The sequence below is a fragment of the Nyctibius grandis genome, chromosome 9 (genome assembly GCF_013368605.1).
Source record: "Nyctibius grandis isolate bNycGra1 chromosome 9, bNycGra1.pri, whole genome shotgun sequence".
NCBI classification, from domain to species: domain Eukaryota; kingdom Metazoa; phylum Chordata; class Aves; order Nyctibiiformes; family Nyctibiidae; genus Nyctibius; species Nyctibius grandis.
The window spans coordinates 31,218,426-31,238,216 of NC_090666.1; the positions used below are offsets into that span (position 1 = coordinate 31,218,426).

The window sequence follows — 19,791 nt, forward strand, 5'->3', positions numbered from 1 at the left end:
AGAAGGGGAGAGTATGGGACAAGGTAGTGAGTGGGTGAAGCATGGGAGGCACGGATGCAGGAGGGAGATCTAGAGCCAGAGGGCAGGGAGTGGTGGGGATAGGAAAGGTGGAGGAACGAGCTGAGTAGGAGGGCACAAGGAAAAGGACGCTGAGCATCTTCCCCAGTGAGCAAGAGGCAGCAGTAAACGTGACTTAGGGAGCCAGCAGCAAATGATGGGGGTGGCGGGCGCCTGCACCCCTCCTGGGCTGCCTGCGCAGCTCCCCAGCCACTGATCAGCAAACACAGCTTTTGTGAACTGGCTTGAGGAGCGCTTTTAAAACCAGGAGCTGAGAAGTCTCTTTGAATGCAGTTGACCTTTTTGCCTTTTGTTATCTCCAGTAAGGTCCCAGTCTTCTGCCTCTGCACAACCCAACCTCTGAACTCTGCCTGGCAGTGCCTTTGTTTGGCCAGAGGGTGTATTCAGTCCTTCCTTCATCCTCCCGTTCCCCGAGGCACCCTGGGCCACAGCCGCCTGCTCCCACCGACACAGAGGAAGGCGGCTGTTCCTCCTTGCGTGGGTTTGGTCATGACAGATGTCTAACCTCGTGATGGAGTCACAAGCGGGGTGCTGGGGTGGACATGGCCACTCTGGCTGGTGTCTGTCTCCTTCTGGAAAGCCTTGTGGAATGGGACAGAAAATTCTAAAATACTGTTATGTTTTCCACTGCCTTGCTGCATTTTAAAAACATTTAAATTTTGCCAGTCTCCTTTCTTCTACAAGTTTTTAACAGTTTGGCAGCCGTGCTGCATAAAGGCAGCTGGTGCTAACTTCTGTAACAGAAGTGACAACATTAATTCCACTGTTATCAAAGTCCCTTGGGCTTTCTTGTAGATTTTTATTATTAAAGTAGTAAAGTACTTAGGAAAGTTGTATTGCATTCATTTTGCTAGCTTTATGTTTGTACTGTATTTATAATCCCTAGCTATAAGTTTATAGTTCTGTTAAAGGAAGAAAAGAGTAGATCAGGTTTTGACCTGTGAAGGCTACATCTGCTTCCTTTAAAGAAAACTGAATCTGTTTCCTTTAAAGAATTAATATGATATTGTTTGTTTTTCCTATCGGAAGAAACTAAGTATGAAAAAAGAAAGACCGTTTTCGTTTGGTAATGCTGAACTAACCCAGTTTTACTGATTTCTAAATTCCAGTGACAGCATTACCATTGCACAAATGAAATGAATTTTATTCATTCTTTTTGGCCAGTGTTGTTTTTAGGAGTTAGTTTCGTGTTATGTTTGAGAAGTGAAAAACAAATCTGAAGTGAATGCAAAAACGAGGTTCATTACTTATTAATAAAATTTGAATATTTTCTGCTGTGACAATTTCTACCTTTTTTTTTTTTTCTGGTGAGAAAAGCCCTGCTTATGGGAAAGGAGCCATGTAAACCAGTGGTATTTGCTTGCCTTTTCAGAGCTGAAGAAGTAGATGGTTTGTAGTGCAGATCCTGAAATAGTGTTCCGTGTTGTGAAAACTTATAGTCAGACATTGCCAAACAAAAATATTTGGTTTAAAACCACCCAAAAACCAAAGTCAGTGCTGACATGAGCAGAAGTAAATTTAAGAAACATGATGCTTCAGTAATTCTCTGTTAGAATATTTTGCAAATTTTCTTGGAGAACGTTGTGTGAGTTCTCCCAGTGGCAACCCAGCGTAGCCTCCGCTAAGCAGACCAAAGACCTCGCTGGTACAAGTTTCTTTAAGAATTTTTTTTAGAATTTTTTTTCTTCTTAAAAAAGTTCTTTAAGGATTTTTATAATCCTGGGCCAAAGGAAATCGTGGCTTGCTCTGGCTTTCCCTCAGTGGTGACACTCAGAGCTATTCCATCGCTTCCTGCCAGAATTTTGTTTTTTAATGCTTCTCACGTGCCTGTGCTATTGTGGCTCTGTAGCCATGCTGTAACTATAATTATGCTGCAGAAGCTTGTGATCAGTGCTCAAACTTCCTCAAAAGCTACAAATTAAGCTTTCTCAGGCAGATTTGTAGGAGAGATGATTTTCAGATTTTTCCTCTTTCTAAAGCCGGAGATCCATATGACTCAGGCTGCGGGAGTGATGTGTTTTGAAAGTGAGAGGTTTCTGCTTTTTGCAAAGTCTGCTGATGTTTTTGTGGAATACAAGACCTGAAATACAACTGCATTGAGAAACTTTTTGTTTTATGTGGTTATTTTTGATGAATGCCCTCCCTTCTGAATATTTGAGAGAGGCAGAGTTGTTATATTTTAATTGATTAATCATGTGAACCTGAAGAATTGATTAGGAGCCTTAAAAAATGTAATGGGTTTAGGACCTGTTACAGTGTTGCAAAAGGTGTCTTTTAGGATGAACTATGTACCCTAAATAGTGCCTGATGCATTTTAATTTTTAATTAATTTAATTTTGCGTTTAAGAAACATTGAAACTGTTCATAGAGAGGAAAATTGAAAGCTTACTCCAGTGACCTTTCCTACAAGTCACAAGACCCGCATGGATATTACATCAATGGGACTCTCAAGGCTCTTTTTTCCCCCCAACTTGCAGCAGGGGTAGTAAAAAGGCAAAACTTTGCACTTAGTGTCCCGCTTAGGGGATGCACCAGGCAGTATTTAGCGTGGCTGCCAATCCTTGCTGCATGGTTGCTTCTTGGTACTCAGTCGTAGCAAAGCAAAATGCCTCTGTATTTCTTAAAATGAAGAATTTCATGCACTGTTGGGTGGTGCGGGCAAGTACCACGAAGATAATGACAGAACATCTTCCCTGATAGATGTGTACAAGAGAGATTGTTTATTCTCTCTGTCACCACAGGTAAGGATCTGTAGTTAGTTGTGTGGTAATTAAGGCTGCTGTGCAGTCGTGAGTGCTTGAAATGAGTAGGAAGAGAAAAGAAAAGCTTCCCTCCCACTTGTTCAGTGCTGAAAGGGCTTGGTTTATCAGCGTTCATCCAGGAATACAACAGCGAGAGCTAGAACGATGGCTTGTCTTGTACTTTCTCTCAACTTCTTAATGAGCATCCATAATTTAGCTTCAAAATTAATGAGGAGGTTTAGTCCCCCACTGGATCATTAGCTATTTTGGCAGTTGTTCTGCATCTCTGCATGTATACAGCAGCACACGTGTACACACATGCCTGCTCTGTTATGTAGTTTTTCAGTTTATCGAATGGCAAAGATGGATTAAATGATTCACCTGAACCTTCCTGTTTCAGTAAATATTGGAGTTGAGAGTAGAAAGCAGGTACCTGAGGTGAAGGGAGAAAGAAGAACTCTTACAAGTGTTTGTGTATTAATTTCTCAGATTAAGCACTCAGCTTTTTTTTTTTTTTTTTTTTTTTGTATCCCAGCACTGCACTGACCCCAGGTGAAGAGAAGACCTGATTTACTAGCCTTTCCAATACTAATGGTGAGACTGGCTCATGTTTCCATGTGTTTATAGCCTGAATAAACAAGGCAGAGGGGAAAAAAAGAGAAAAGTGAAGCGGAAGATGAGTGACCTCCCCAATTTCATAAGTCACGTTGAGAGATGCAGGTCCCACTGCCCCAGGTCAGTGCTCTTCTCTTAGAGGCTCTCTGCAAGGATTGAGAGAAGTTCATTGCACTTGGATGAGTTGCAGATAAAATGGATGCTCTCTGCAGTAAAATGTATAATATCAATAAATAGCTAAAATAATTGGTCTCCTTTGAAGCCAAGAAACATGGTATTAAAGGATAGGAGTTATTTTAGTAAAGAGTCTAAAACTGATTCTAAAATCAGCATTTTGATCTGCAGGCAAATACCATTCAACTCAGTGCTTTGTTTATCTGTTCAGGCAAAATGTCAGTCTCTGGACTGATAAATAGAATTTACAACATTGTAGAAACTTGCAATGCAGATTTTTAATCTGCATCTTTTGCCATTTGTTTTGCTATTGTTGATATTGAACTGTTAGGATGCTTCAAAATCCTTATCTGACATATGGAAGGAAATGTCAGTACTTCAAAACTACCTTTTTATATATCCAAAATCTCAGATTGAGCCTGTTCAGTTCTTAAAATCGAGACTACTTTAGTAGCAGTACCAAAACTTTTGAACTGCTGCACAAACTCTGAAATACTTGCTTTGTATTTACTGTATAGTCTGCCACCAATGGTAGTTAAATCCATGTTAGTGGAGCTAACTCTGTAAGACAGCATACAAGAGCTTGGGTCATTAAGTTTGTACCAACTACGCTTAGAGGAGGAGAGAGTTGGAGAATTAAGCAATACTTTCCTTGACATCTTTTTAGAGATTATGCCTAACATGTTATGCCTAACATGCTGAGATGATGTTAGAACAGGATGGGTCCACTGATCATATTATCTTGACCTGAGTGACGCCAATGAGACAAAAGCACACTGCATCCTCTTGACATGGTTGTGATGATAGCTTATTCTTCCTTCTAACAGGTGCAGTCAAATTCGTGTATCTCAAGTAAACAGAAAAATAATGATTTTAATAGTCTTTAATGAATGTTAAGGCAAAAAAAACAAACCACACCCCCCGCCCCCCGTAAAGCAAGAATAGTATTTACAATACAAACCAGAAGTGAGTGGAGCAGTTAGAGTGTGAATACATAAGTGTCTTGGTTCCCTTGCAATCAGGATGCACATAGAGGAAGATGCAGCAACTCAGGAATTGTGAGGTGATTGTGTGATTGTCGTAATAATTCTCAATTGCATTATATTTAGCTTTCCTTCTCACAATTATGGCCTAGCAACTTCTATATTTGTTTATATATATATATGTCTATATGAAGTGTTCAGTCATTTCCCTCAGGATGACTGTCTTCTCTCTGAAACACTTGGCTGGCTAAATTTTGTGCTTTGAGTCTCTTCATTTCATTGGAATTTTTTACAAGATTCTTAACTAGCCTCAAAATTCAGGAGTGATGCTCTTCTTACAAGGACTCACATGATAACATTTCTGCAGGGAATGCATGGTTTTAATCTGAGAGTTATACTGAAAAAAGGACCAGAGGGAATGCGTGTTGGCTCTCATATTTTCAGTTTTGCACACAGCCTTGCTCTGTCTGTCCAACAAGTGTCAGCAGCAGAAATTACTTTATCTTTAGGTCAGATGTGGTCCCTGGCACCAGTCTTTCTTCCTGATTTGGCAGGGACTTCCCTGTGGGTTCCCCCGCGTCGCTGGTGATGACACTTCTGGGATATTGGCTCTTCTGAATTTCTGACCCTGATTAGAAAGTCCATATCAAACCACAGGAACCATTTTACTTGAAGCTGCTGTGTTTATACATACAAAGTTTGTTTCATTGAATTTAAATTTTGCAAATAAATTATAAGACATTTCAAACTCCTCCTGATAGCCTGGATGTTAACCGGGCAGCTATTGCTGACAGATTCCGTTACAACAGATGTAAGAAATTATAAAGAGAGAAATTGCCCCTCTGCAGATCATTACTGCCTACAACTACGTTTCAAGAGATTTCTAGTACATATTTTGTCTGTGGATCCCAATCTGCCTACTACTTATGTGACACAGAAATTGGGAGCACAGTGTGTAGTGGAACTTGCCCTTCCCATGCCATCCTCCACTGAAAGGTGAAACTGGGCGGTGTTATAGGATTCATAGGGGAAAAGGTCTACTTTTTGTATCCTAGACAAGACTGAGGGTTGAAATGTAGCTTTGAGTCTAATTTATTTCAGACAGGTCCTATATGAAAGGGCTTGGTTCTTACTATTTGATACCAGAAGGAGGCTGTCACCTGTCTTGCAGAATGCTTAAACGAAGTCACTAGGAGTTTGCTTATTTTTTAATCAGAAAAAATATACTCAAGTCCTAAACCTTTTCGGTTGAAATTTGGATGCTATTTTGGCTGTGCCACACAGAGCCAGGGGAACAGATAGAAACAATTGGCTTCAGTTTGTTTTAAGAACACAGCTTACGAAAGACAGGACAATAACAGAAGCATCAGCATCACGTAGCCAGAGAAAGGGAGATCCAGGTTGTGCTTAATAGCACCCCATGACATCTTGGCCATCAAACTAGGAATAATTTTTGATTAGCTACATGTGACCTGGTAGTTGTTCTTTCTGGCATGCAGTCTTTGTATTTGGTTCCCAATTTTTCTTGCTTCCAAGTGTTGTTGATGCTGTCTTGAGAATGTATTTATTTTCCATTGAGTTTCCAAACACAATTTATTCTCCTCTGCAGTCAAGCGCTTTTGTGGAATCCAAGGCAGGCCTGATACACTGATTCTTCAAGTTTGTTCCGTGTGTTAGCAGAAAGATTGGGAACACATCTCGGCTATGAAGTCTTTTTACACCAGTGAAAAGGTTCTTTTCTTTTGAGAATTGTATTGCTTGATGCAAGGATGCTTCTTCTGAAAGAGGATTGCTGCTTATCCTCCTTAATGACAGTAGTCAATCTGGCAAAGTGCAGGCACAGCAGAAGTTTTATTCACTGTGTTTAATAGAAAGGTAGCAATTTTTTTCTTAGTATTTTAATCGTGACAAAGATAACTGATCTTATGAGAGTAAATGGCACAGCTATTAGTATAATTTTGCTAGAATTACATTTAAAATACAAAGATTTCTGGAGCAGTAGATAACGATGAAGGAGGAAGTTCTGTGCAGAGCTTTCAGGTTTCCCTGACGAAGTGAGATGTTTAATCAAGCTTTTGTTTTATTATGGCTAAATGTAAAGGCTCGCATTAAGGAGGAGGAAAACCAGACCCATCCTACGAAATGGAGAATTGGTATCCAGCAAAGAAGGATGCTTGAACAATAAGGAAGGTATTTAGACAAGGCACAAAAACAATTCCAGGACCAAAATAAAATTGTGAAAGACTTGAGGCTCAGTGCTTTGCTTATTGAAACCAAAGGTAAAGGTTCTTTTTTATAGATTAATTTCATAGAAGGAAAAATGCAAGGGCCTGCACTTTGTTTTGTCAAGAAAGGCAAAGCAAGAATTTGTTTGAAAACGGAATTTGCTTTAAATTGGAAGGGAAAAAGCACAATTTAACAGTGCATTGTTGGAATGGCTGTTGAAATTGGGGAGTTTTTAATTTCTTGGTGTGTGTGCATCAAGACAGGATTTCGTATTTTTTTAGCTGGGTGTGATTTAGTCAAAATAATAGTGGAGTAGTTAAGCAAATGCTTTCAGTTCAGTGTCAGAAGGGACCGTTCTTGCTTCCAGCCTGGTCTTTAAAAACTGTGAAAATGTGGAGCAGGCTGATGTCACTGATTTCTAATTAGAGCCTTGTTGTGTTCTGTATCTGTGAGGACTGATTTTAGTAGCAGCAGCTGAAGGAAGGAAAATCCTCAAATGTTAATGCATCCGAGAGTGGGGTATGTGAGCTGTATGAGGGAAATCCACTGCTGCCGTGCCAGGCGCAGGGCTGAATCCAGCAGCCTTTCTTATGGCCAGACTTTCTTAGCAGAAAGGTGAAAAGTGTCTGTTCTGCACATCCAGCTGGAAGTTTTCACCCCAAGATATATGTTTCATTAGGAGGGAGGGAGAGAAAAAAACAATCCCAAACAGTATCTGCCATTTGTGTGATGCTCTGAGCTAGAAGTGTGTTGCTCTCCATGGGTCTGTAGCTGGGGAACTGGGGTGCTGCCGTACGCTGGCCTCAGCCCAGGGGGGATGCCCTACCACTAGACAGCAGAAGTAGAAACTTCCACTTCTTGATGTGGGAGGGGAAATGCATTTTCTTTTCATGTACTTTGAAAAGCATCTTGAAAGTAAGGCATGCTGGAAGAGTTGTGGGGGATGCAACACCCACGTATTGGATGCTATCACATGATGATGCTGTGAGGGAGCCAAAGAGCAGCTGGGTGCCACTGGCAGCCACTGCCTCCCATGCCAGTGTGAGACCATGTTGTGGTGTGTTGGGTTTTGCTCATTTTCTATGTTGGGCTGTGGGTAGCAGAAGGCCCTGGGTTGTGCGTTGCTCTAACAGCTGCTTTCCCAGCAAAGAGGAACGGAAACTAATGGGTCAGCTAGAAATATCCCAGGGGCCACATCTGGTCAGCATATCCTGCCAGCACAGGTAATCGTTAAGGTTTACTACTACAACATGGTCTTGGCTGGATTAAAAGTCTGTGTTTTGCAGGAGAGTTAAGAGGATTGTGAGTTGAGAGTTTGTGTTAAATCTCTAATAGTGGCAGGAGTTTGGGGGTAGTTGTTTTAAAAAGAAATAAAAACCAACAAATGCAGTGTGGGCTGCTGAAGTTGTAAAGCAGACTGTGTTATTAGCTGCAGGAGGGTTAAACAACAATATTGACTGTTTTACTCATAAATGGTAATTAACATGTCTTTTTATTACTGACTCAATTTCTGCTGCTAGCTCAGGCTTTTCTATTACTCTCAATGACGTTTGGCCATTCTGAACGTGGCCACACTGCTCAACACTCAGTGCAACCTGTGGGCCTCAGAAACCTCCTGCAAGAGCAGGGTGGGAATGAGCAGCTAATGAGAAAGGCTCCAAAGAACAGAAAACTTCCTTCAGTGTCAGAAAATCCCTTTAAAGGAGTTTCTTCCCTTTCCAGCCATGTGTCAGAAACCTCTGATACAAGGAGACTGGAAACTGGATGATGGATTTTAAGAAGCTGTAGCCTCCCACCCCATCAGTTACTGCTTGCATTTACAGGGTAAAATTAATGAAGTTAATTACATCTACTCAAACTCTTGGTTGTGTGAATTACTTAGATCTTTTAAAATAGAGAAATAATTTCTTGCAGGGTTCATGGGCTTTTTTTTTCAGGCTTGGTTGGTTACTTTGGTTTATTGCCCCCATGATGCATGCTGCTGTCTGAAACACTCCAGGGTGCCCTTTTAGAGTAATACAAGATGTCCAATTCAGATTAAGGGCCACTGCAACGTTCAAAGCAAAAATACAGAAATAATTATAAAAGTACTATTAAAGACCAATTTCTAACAAAGGTAAAAAGGAGGATGGATTCGGAGAGTTAAAGTGTAAAGCAAAATAGAAGGGGAAGGTGTTTAGAGGTTAGAAATACATCACGTAATTAGCAAAGAAAATGTCTAATATGCTGCTTGTCTGACAGTCTTTTACTTGTTCACTTTGGTGTCATCATTTTCAACATGCAGCTTTAACCAAAGGAATTTTTAGGGGTGTGTTTGCATGTTAAGGTGGGGAAAAAAAAAGGCCAAAGAATAATCTGTGTGATCAAAACATTTAAAAGTGGTACATTATAGGGTATAGTATTCAAGATGAGGACTTCAAAGAATGTTTGGAGAGATCAAACGTACTTGATTGTGAGGCTTTAACGGATAATTGTATTTTAAAATTACCTGATATGTGAGGCTGACATTAAAGATAGGCCTAGAGTTAGGGCTGGGGGAAGCTTCGACATCCAATTCAGTTTTCACCGAATTGCATGTTGTTTTTCTTAGGAAACTTTTCTGCAGATTTAAATGAAAACTTTTTCTTGATTTGTGGTTTTTGGATTTTTTTAAAAAATTAAAAATCAAGTAGAAGTTTTTTATTTAGAGACACTCCTCGTGCATTCTGTGGTGATTTAAACTTAAAATTTGTATAATATTCATTTCATATGGTGCCCTGGACTTGCACCTGGCCTCTGCCTCCTGTGGCACCCTGTGAGCAGGACCTTCCAGGCTGGCTGTCTCTGTCCTTGTGTCTTCTGAAAGGCAGAACGTGCTGTGTTTTGTGAAATGTGATTCAAGAAGACTGTGGTTTATATGGAAAAAATGAAGGTGATAAGTACATTATTAGAGCTTTCCTGAACTATTACAGCAGCATTTCCAAATGGAAAACTTCAGATTTTTCAGTTAAGAGACTTGTGTTTCAATTTTCTGTCAATAAAATTCTAATTCTGATGGTGTACAAGTTCTCATTATGCACAAAAGCAATGCTAATAAAGATTCATTTCCCAGGAGAAAAGGCAAAAGCGTCACATATGCGACCCTGATACAAATAATTACCCCCATAACATATGCGGAATGGTAATAAGGGGTTAAGCATGCCATGTGAAGGCTCACGTGGTGTCCCAACAAACATGAAGAACAACAGGATTTTGAACAGCCGTATTATCCACACATTTAGTTAGGGCTTTCTGAACACGCACACTTGAAAAACCAGTTTAACAGCAACATGTACTGGTTGAGCGCAGAGTCAAGCAAGTAAGTCTGGGCAGGCATTGGAAATCCTTTCAGGAAACAAATATTCTTTGCTGATGATCCTTCTCCAGGGCATCAGGGATGTGAGGTGTCCTTCAGAGTCACAGGTCTGCGTCTTGCATTCCTTTTGTTAATGACTGAGCCATGCCGAAGGAAGTCATACTTCCATTTCAGAAAACCTGTAACGTTAACTTGTTTTTGTTTGGGTTGTTTTGGGTTGGGTTGATTGAGAGAGGAGTCGTCTTTGGTTTGGTTGGTGCAGTGTCCAGCACAAGGAGTTGCATACCTGTGAGTGAGGTTCACTAAGAGCTGTTGCAATAAGAGCAAAGTGATGTCTTGTCCTCTAAAATTATATTTTAGTAAAATACATGCTCTAAAACCCACATAAAATTCACATGGAGACAAAATATTTAATGTGACTACTGGTAGAATTGTGCTGATTACAGGAATCATTAACATAGAGGGAGTGCCTCTGAAAATTAGGAGTTGTAGAAGGAATCAAAACCATTTGTTTCTTAGGGACTTGTTCTTTTTCTGTCTGTGTTTTGGGTAGTTACTAGTTTCACCTAAATGTTAGAGATACTGTGTGTTTGTCATCATTTAATTGTTTTGATTATGTTCTACTAAGAACATGGAAGCCCTTTATTTTCTGTTTGTTGCTGTGAAATTGTTTCAAGTTTTACGACTTCATAATAGACTATATCAGTGGGGTTTAATTGTGCATATTTATGATTTTGGCATTTTAGAGCTGTCACTGTTCTCTTTCTGTTTGCTGCTGATGGAAACACCTTAGCAGCAGCAAGTAAACTGCTGGCAAAAGGAATTGCAGCTCTAAGATAAAGTTGTTTCTAATCTAAGTGCTTCTCAGTTGAGAATCGCAGTATGAGGAAAAAACATATTTAAGGAATCAGTCAATTGTAGTTTTTTTCTAAAGTACTATATTTACAACCTCTGACAATTTGTGCTAAGCACAGCAAAAACCTGGCCTAATTGCAAGGACTGCAAAAAAAAAAATACTTGCACGTTTTCCCCCTGAATAAATGGTTATTTAAGTGGTTGGAAAAGAGTAAGTCCAGATTTTTCTTTGGATCTACCTAGATTTCAGATCACACACTGGAGCATATTCCCTGATGCTTCTAATTCTAAAGGGACTATTGTACACTTTGATGATACTTTTGTTGTCACTTTTCACTTCCAAGAGTGTCTGTAAGATTTTGGGTACGGTCCTGTGCGACAGTATGCCAAGAGTAAGTCTTTGTAATTCTGAAGTGTAAGTGTAGAAAATAACACAGGATTTCACAATGTATCTGTAATTCATATCAGCATCAAAGTGGTTATGATTTGAAAGAGGTATGCATTACTTCTGTGAGACTGCATGTAAATATCTATACTTAGGTAACAATTTTTGTGCAACATTGCTGACTGAACTTGCAAAATGCTGCTGTTTTTTCATCTTAGGTCTCAGGGTAACTGTGTTACTCACATCATCCCTCATGGTATTGGGAGCTGGCCTGAGATGTGTTCCAGTTTCAGACCCAGAAATTAGGAAGAAGTAAGTGAATTAGTTATTTTTAATATACATATTTTATACTTTGTGCTAATGTAATTTTTGCTGCAAAGACATGTTAGTACAAATTTTCTGTATGAATTTGATACGCCGAATGTTTGTTGTGCGGATGTAGGCTTACATGCTTCTTTGCTTCTTAAATGGATTTTTCTAGTCCTTCTTCTACATAGTATCTGAAGATCAGAAAGCCCTTTACAAACTTGAGTTAATTAAGCCTCACCCCATCCTGCATAACTAATATTAATCTGCTTTGCAAACAAGGAAGCAGAGATTTACAGACGTTCAGAAACTGGCCCAAGATCACACAGGGAACCATGCCACAAACCAAAAATATGTAATTTGTATGCAAATGTTAAATAATTAGTTCATGTTTCTCACGTTGGATGTATGGGATTGTTCAGTGAGACAGATGAATTTACACAAATGGCCTTTTTCATGTAGTCTCTTCCAGTCTGCATTCCAAAGTAGCCTTGTACTTTCTCTGTGGTTGCAATGAATGCCTTCTGTACACATGCAATTCAAGAGTTTGTGATAGAGACAGATTCCTTCCTAAAAATCACACAATCCAAACAATTAATTTGTCCTGTCAACGTATCCTGAACCTGGAAATCCTCAGTAAGTACAGGAATCATTTTGTACAGCCAGGGAATATGGATCACTTGTTGTTCACTTAACTTTCTTTCGCCTCTCGTGCTGAAGGAGGAAGGAGTACAGGCATTGCTACCTTTTTCTGCTTCTTTGAAAACAGTAGTAGCACTAGCTCTTCACTAGTTATGCTTGCATAATCTGTAAGCACTAAGAAAAGAACTCATTTATAAAACCTTTTTATTTGTGTTTTTTTTCCTTTGAATTCTAGTCAGCTTCCAGGCATTCCTTGTATTATTTCAGCAAGTTCCTTTTTTTTCCCCTTAGTATTGCTTACCCTGAAAATCAGCTTGGAAACCTTTAAGTTGAGAAAGAAAATGTTTGGTGTGAAGTAGAAGGTGGACGACTGGGTACCATGGATAAAACAAATGAATAGGTTCAGAGAGAGGACTGAGAATGTAATAAATGCATTGATTGTAAAACTAGCCCCAATCAGAAGTAGCTAGTGTGTAATGAATGGCTTAGTAAACCAAGTGCAGTGTGGCGAGTAGGGGGGATGCAATTTCAGTTCTTAGGTACTTAGGGAGCGTATAAGGAAATCCAAGGTGCTGCTGATGTGAGCTGCCCAGTGTTGCCCATTTCAATGTGGTGTTCAAGGACTTTGTGAGCAGGGGAGGCCGAACTAAAGATATTGTGCTACCCTTCCCAGTGACCCTTTGATGGTGAAAATGTACTGTTAAGGTGGCCAGGAACATCTGTCCTCATTGTGCCCCTGTTTTACCTTTTCTCAAGATGCTAAAGGATGCTCAACATCCAGTTCATCCATTCTGACCAATCTTGGGTTAAATATATATGTCTTTTAAATGAGCCAGATGGCTTAAATGCAATGAAATGTGGTGTCTTATTTAGCTTTTAATTTATGATTTATGCCAAAAGACTTGTGCCGCCCTAGGCTTTACCAAAGCAAGGATGCAGACTGTAAGAACCCAAGAAGAAGTTCCCAAATGAGGTTTAGATGTGAAGTGTCGTTTGAGGAGTGGGAAGGAGAGTTTCCACATGTTCTGATCATCTTTAAACAAGGTTTTCCAGTGTAACTGCAGCAAGGAGACCTAGGAGAACAATGAAATAAATGCCTAAGGAGAAACATTCAAAGAACAGCTTCTTTAACTAGAGAAGGACAGGCTGTGGACTCTATAGTCTGGTGAGCCGTATGAAATATGTTGATACATTTTATTGAAAACTATATAGGCAAAGAAAAAAGAGCACGAGCAGAATCCTGATGGAAAAGGTTACTGATTTTATTTATTCTTGCTCTGAAAATATGCATCATCTCCAGCTGAAGATGATAAATTTGCTTACTTAGCCTACTCAAAAAAAAAAAAAAGGAAATTTTGAAGAATTGCTGCTCTATATTAAAAAATCTACAGAGAATTAATTACAGCTAACTGTGAAGCAAAAGGATGGTTTTCAGTGAAGATTTCTTGAGACATTGTAAATGTACACACTGTGTGATGTTATACCAGGTAACCCGCATTGTTTTGAGGGCTAGGACTGAAGGCCAATTTTCATCAATTACTTGAAGTGTGATACCAAATAAAATAATATTTTTGAGATGAGCATTACTGCTTAATGCATTAGCAACAACTGGCTGAGCACTAAACTGTGCACTTATTCTGAATGTGTATATGCGTTAATATGACAATTTGAACATTACAGTCAGATGGAGAAGATCACACACAAGCTAATATTGGAGCATTTCAGAAGCCCGTGTAACTGGAATTTCTTTAAATGCTTTTGCATGTTTTGTAATATGTTCTTTCAGTCCCTGGGTAATCTGCAGTAATATACTGAAGGATTTGCATGGGACAATTATGTCAGAGTTAAGATACATAAAATGACAAGAATATTCATCAGGTTTGTCAGGTTTAGGGTTTTTTTTTTCTGCTTTGTAGCTGTCTCTGCTCCCTAAGCTCTTGTAATTCAACATTAAGGAGAGCTACTAAAGCCCATTGCCTATCAGAGCAATCACAAATGTGAGGAAATCACCGTTAAGACTGACATTTCATCCTGACTGCTTTATGCTCCTTATCTCACACAGACCTGTAATATCCAAGTGGGTTCCTAAGCTCCTTTCTAGTCTGTAATTATTCTTTCGGCTCTCGTGTGTAACAGCAAACTAAGACTATCTCCAGTTCTCTGAGTTGTGTTTTAAACACAAACCTTAACCTCTGTTTTCAGTTCATGTGAAGCCCCTGTATATGCGTGACTTGTATGAAGGAAAATTCAGGTTGCACATTTGAGTGTGTCTCTTGAAGCACCTATTCCTTATGGTGAATTTTCGTTCTCTGCCAGTTTGTGACCTAAACTGGAATTTGATTATTTTATTGTGAATGCTAACATTACTAGGAGGCCATTTTTTTTACAGACAAAATCAGGATTGTTTTTTCCCCCCCCCACATAACACTTCGTATTTATCTCATATTCTGTGTTTAGGCATAGATTTACACACAGCTTAGGTCTTCCTTATGGTTGTAAAATAATACATCTAGGCAAAAAGCTATATGAGCTGAAACATGTAAGAAAGAAGGAAGTAAGTGATGAAATCAGCCCATAGCCATAAATCTGTGGCTTTTAAGACTGACCGTGTGATGTAAGACTTCTTAAAATGTTTTGAAAGACAGGATAATTAAAGACATGGAAGTAAAGGATGTAACATAATTTGTCATTTGTATTGAATATATTAATTAAGCAATTTATTAGAACTTGGTATGGTGTGGGCTGGTAGGGTTTGGCCTTCACATTAGATTTCACAATAGAGAAGTAGTTATTGAGGACCTTGAGTCCGGGCAGTGAGAGGGCGCTCCTTGGCAGTAAGTATCATTAAAACATTTGCTGGGAAGCCAGCGAAACAATAACACAGAGAATGACAGTGGAAACAGGAGTGGTTATTTACAAAGTTATTTATGGGGGACGTACCGGTAATTGGTAGTTCCTGTAAAAGAGCTTTTTCTTTAATAATGCCAATTCTGAGGGTTTTGAAATTTTTTGCCTACTCTTAGATATATTGATGTTAACTTTTCCCTTTATTATATTTGTAGATTCGCTCTTGCCACGTCTTTGGTACATTTTGTTTCTATTAGCTGGTTGCAACCTAGTTTGTATCAAGTATTTTATTCTTGTTAGATACATTCTTTAATAGTTCCACATTTTCTCTTTTTCATTCCTGAAAGCCTGAAGAATGACATGGGATCATCTCATTATTTCTCTTTCCTGGTCCTAAAATGACCGTGAGCCACCATTCTCAGGCATGAAAAATGCAAAGGGACACTTCAGAAGAGGTAATTCAGTAAAGAAAGGACATAGCAGGATTTTCATATTCTCTGGCAATACTGAACACACTTCTGTGCTAAAAAAAAACCACCCCGAACTGGAGCAACTGTGGAGAAGAGGGATTAAAATGTCCTAGAGAATGAAAAGAGTCTTTTAGGAGAGGATGGTAGAAGAATCTGCCTGTAAAAAAATAAAGACAGAGTGTGATGCATGTTGCATGCTCCCTAACTCACTGGGGAAGAGAAATGAAAAAAGTAGTTAATCTAAAGCATGGTTCTGGGAGTAAAAAGATGAATAAACGTACCTGTTTGTGTGCTGTAGCTCAGGGAGTGTGGGAGGATGTTAAGATGGAGCACTTGCCTGGCGCTGATGGCACTTGCTGGTTTGTGCTTCGGCTGCAGTGCTGGGTGAAGGCTGAGTCGGGTTAATCCATAGCAGCAAAAAAAGAGGTAAGTGGGGGGAAAAAAGGAAACAGGTCATTCGTGGATCGGTTCTCATGGGGAATATTTAATCTTTATAGACCTGTAACTTAACAGTTTAGCTTGTTTTTATTACCTTCATCTTGTATGCAGGGTTTACTTTTTAACCTCTGCCCCAAAGCTGCTGTTTTAGGCGAGAGGTCCTGTGAGTTGTTCCTAACTGGTGACGATTTTTTTCCTGCTTCTCCTCTTTGCCGATGGTAGTGGTGGATTCGGGGGGTGATGGAGCATCCCTCTGGCTGCCCAGCGGTCCTGCCTGCCACTGCCCGAGCCATGCGTCCCGTGATGCCCCAGCAGCCACTGATCTGCACTGCCGCTTTGGTGGCAGCCAAGTTGGCTTCTCCTTCAGCTGAAACAGCCTTAGTGGAAACAGGAGGCAGCTTCACAGGTTTCATGACAAATACTCTTTTCTCTTGCTCCTGTGCTGGATTTCGGCCGTGGCACTGTGGGTGTCATCTGCCTCCCCCAACGATGGGGGTAACTGCTGAATTAGCAATTTACAGACTGTGTAAATTCTTGAAGATGTAAATCCAGTAGATATGTTAAAGGAAACTGAAATCTCAGAAAGGGCTTGGTATTGCAGCAATGTTTAATGGGCAGTGTTTCTACAAGGTCTCAGCTAGTATAAGCCTATGCTGGAAGGGAAGAGAATTTATATTCTTTGTGGGGATACTTAGCTCCATCTCATATAAAGGCAGGTGTTATCCTCAACTGTAGAAAAGTTTTAATTTTTTTAATCGTATTGAGCTCTTTGCCTTAGTCTTGTGACTCATATTCTGCTGGCTAATTTCTGTCCTTTAAGAAGAATTAATATTAATTGAATTTATATCGAAGTTGCTGCATTATAATCAAAACATCCTCTTGCTCTTTCATTGAAAAATTGTGTGGGAGTGTTTAAATAGGTCTTGTTTATCCCATTCCCTAATTTGCTGTATCTCCTGTATGTTCCCACTCTTTTACTAAAAAATTCTGCTTAGGACCTATCTTGTGCTAAGTAATCTCCATCAGCTTTCTCCCATGGCATCCCTGATAGCAGCCAGTCCTGGTGCCCTTCCCTGATGACTTGTTTCAGTATGTTTTGCCTCATTAGCTCATAATGTAATTGCCTACTTTATGTTTACAGCAATGCTGTTTATTTTGGGTCTGTTCATATTTGATGAGCATGTCCTCCATTAGTGTTGCTTTAAAGATGTCTTCTTTTAATAATGGGTTTGTGGAGTGGGTTAGCTTTAAAAGAAAAACAAAAAAAACCCCAACTTTTAATTAAAAAAATGCCAAAAAGAAGCTTTGATTTTCATGTGCCGTCATCCTTCAAACTTGGATAAAACTTTAAGTGAAGAAACCCTCTTCTCAGCCATGTGACAGCTGCGATGGCTGCACAATAACATGGCATGATGATGCAAGGATGTGAGTGAATTTGTCACCATACTGCCAGGGGTCTTGCTGTACACCTGCCTCGTCCCTTTCCTCTGTCAGGACATCTGATGGAGACATCGAGGTCTTGGCCTTAGATTGCTGCTTCCTCTCCTTGCAAATCCTTGTCTCTCTCTTGGCAGGCTCTCAGTAATAATAGTTTTGGACTAACTCCGTTTTTCCAATCCCTTTAAATTTAAAACCTAAACTCACTGTTTTTCAGACCATTGCAAATGTGTTTGCTCTTTTCTTTAAGAGTGGGAGAAGAGGCGTGAAGCTGGGATGCCTGGGAGATGCTGTGGTCCATTCCAAGTCCTCTCCCATAATGGTGTGACTGACTGTGCTGAGGCCATGGTTTGTACACTGGGTGATGTGAGCCCAGTTCCTGATGAAAATGGTCAACAGTACATTTTCAAAAGTTCTTTTCTTTTCTTTTTCACTTTATTGCTGGAGATAATGTACCACACAGTGACTCAGGCTTTCCACTTGTAATAATTTTTCTTACTGATGGGGAAAACCAGCTCTCAATTATTCTGCATATCAATGGTCGCATGCATCAAAAACAAGCTAAAAAATGCTAATGGCCTCAACCATGAATATCCAGAAGGCATAAAGCTTTTGTAGTATAAATATATCATTTAATGAAAATAATGAAAGGAAGTGCATTCCATGAAATTCATCTTTCAGAATGATATTTTTAATAGATGAATTCATTGCTTTACCCAGAGGTATCTTTCTTTCCAGTCCTTTTCCAGACATAGAGCCTTATTGCACTCTCTTCGGGTTATGAACAGGACAGCATTTGTATCAGGTTCTCCCCATACTCCATAGCAGTGAATTACTGGAAAGCATGAATTTGACCTCCCTAATTCTATCTTTTGCCTTAAAAAGCACCTGAAAAGGTTCCTCTTGACAGAGGGTTCTTTTCTTGTGTTTATTTTTGTGAGTCTAAAGGAAAAGTTCTGTCCTTTTGTAGTAACTTGATTGTGAAAAATCAGAGGCGATTCTTTACAAAACTGGTATCAGTTCCCTCTGAGGTATAATAAATCTCCTAATGTATAATGTGGGTAAGTCCATGTCTTTTCATATTCCTTTTCCTGGGCAAGCAACTTGCCTCATACATCAATGTAGCCACTCTAGAATAGGAGGCGTTTACTTGCTTTGTTGCCATGTAGTGAGGCTAAATTCAATAGCACTTGAAAAGTGCTCTGAAGTCCTCCAGTGGAAGGGTCTCTTTCATTTGCTTCCAGCCGTTCCCACAATGAGCTAAACACTATATAAACTCATTTGTCTTCCAAATTAGCAGGAGCTGAACAATCCATTTCTTTCAATGAGGGAAAATGTCAGGCATGTGAAAGAAAAATCAGCCATCCATTTCTGTAAAACGTTAACTTCTTTATCCAGAATCCCTTTTTGCGTTAATTGTTAGGATCAGCAATTAATTTACTAAACTTTTTCAGACTAAGAGGCACGCTACAGCGCTATCTTTGTGCAGCAGCAGGCTAGCGCTCTCAGTGACTTCGTTGCTCCTTACGCTTTGCCAAACAGCAGTAAAACTGAATTACCAATTTTTTTTTTTTCCGTTGTGTTTGTGTAGAAGTTTGAATAGTGACTAAGTGGTCAGTTCTCATGGCAGCTAGTAGAAAAAGCACGGTAAAAGTTTCAGGGAAAAAAACTGCACCAAAATCTCGTCTTCGCAAGGCCCTTGAGATGAGCTCTGCTCACTCCTAGGATCCAGAGGAACCTAATTTCCCCATTGACCAGAGGGTCATCAGAGGCTGGTAGAGAAACTCTGTTTTTAGAGAGTCAGAGCAATGCACTGGGGCCAGTTGCCTCGCTCTTCCACTGTGTTGCCTGCCAAATAAAAGGTGAAAATCCTTTTTCCACTCTGTTAGTCAGTGTTAAAATACTGATACGACTTCTCCACTCCTAGCCTTCCCAAAACAAGTTCAATTAACACGTCTTAGAACTGAGCTTTGGGGACTTACTTTAGTGTTGTAGTTTAAATCCATTGTATTAAAAGTAATTTTTTGAGTAAGTAATTTTCCCTCTACTGTTGCCTTTGTTTCCCCACCTGAGCACAGAAACTAATGAGATTTTCTTTCATGTAAAAATCTCTTAAGTCCAGCCTTGAGACGTATTGTGGTAGAAACACAAAATGTCTGGGTTTTTTACATAGAACAAGTGTTTATGTAACACACAGCTTTTAAATAGCTTAACAAATCCCGTACCTGACAGGACTGCATAAAATGCATAAAAAGTTTCA

At 39.6% G+C, this 19,791-nt stretch overlaps 1 protein-coding gene across 1 annotated transcript in view; it reads left to right on the forward strand.

Moving 5' to 3' along the window:
- Positions 1-19,791, forward strand: part of SLC49A4 (solute carrier family 49 member 4) — a 72,772-nt gene that overhangs the window by 8,109 nt on the left and 44,872 nt on the right. Inside the window, exon 2 of the mRNA XM_068407937.1 lies at positions 11,610-11,703. Coding sequence (XP_068264038.1) covers positions 11,610-11,703 — 94 coding nt within the window. The remainder of the gene's footprint in view (positions 1-11,609; positions 11,704-19,791) is intronic.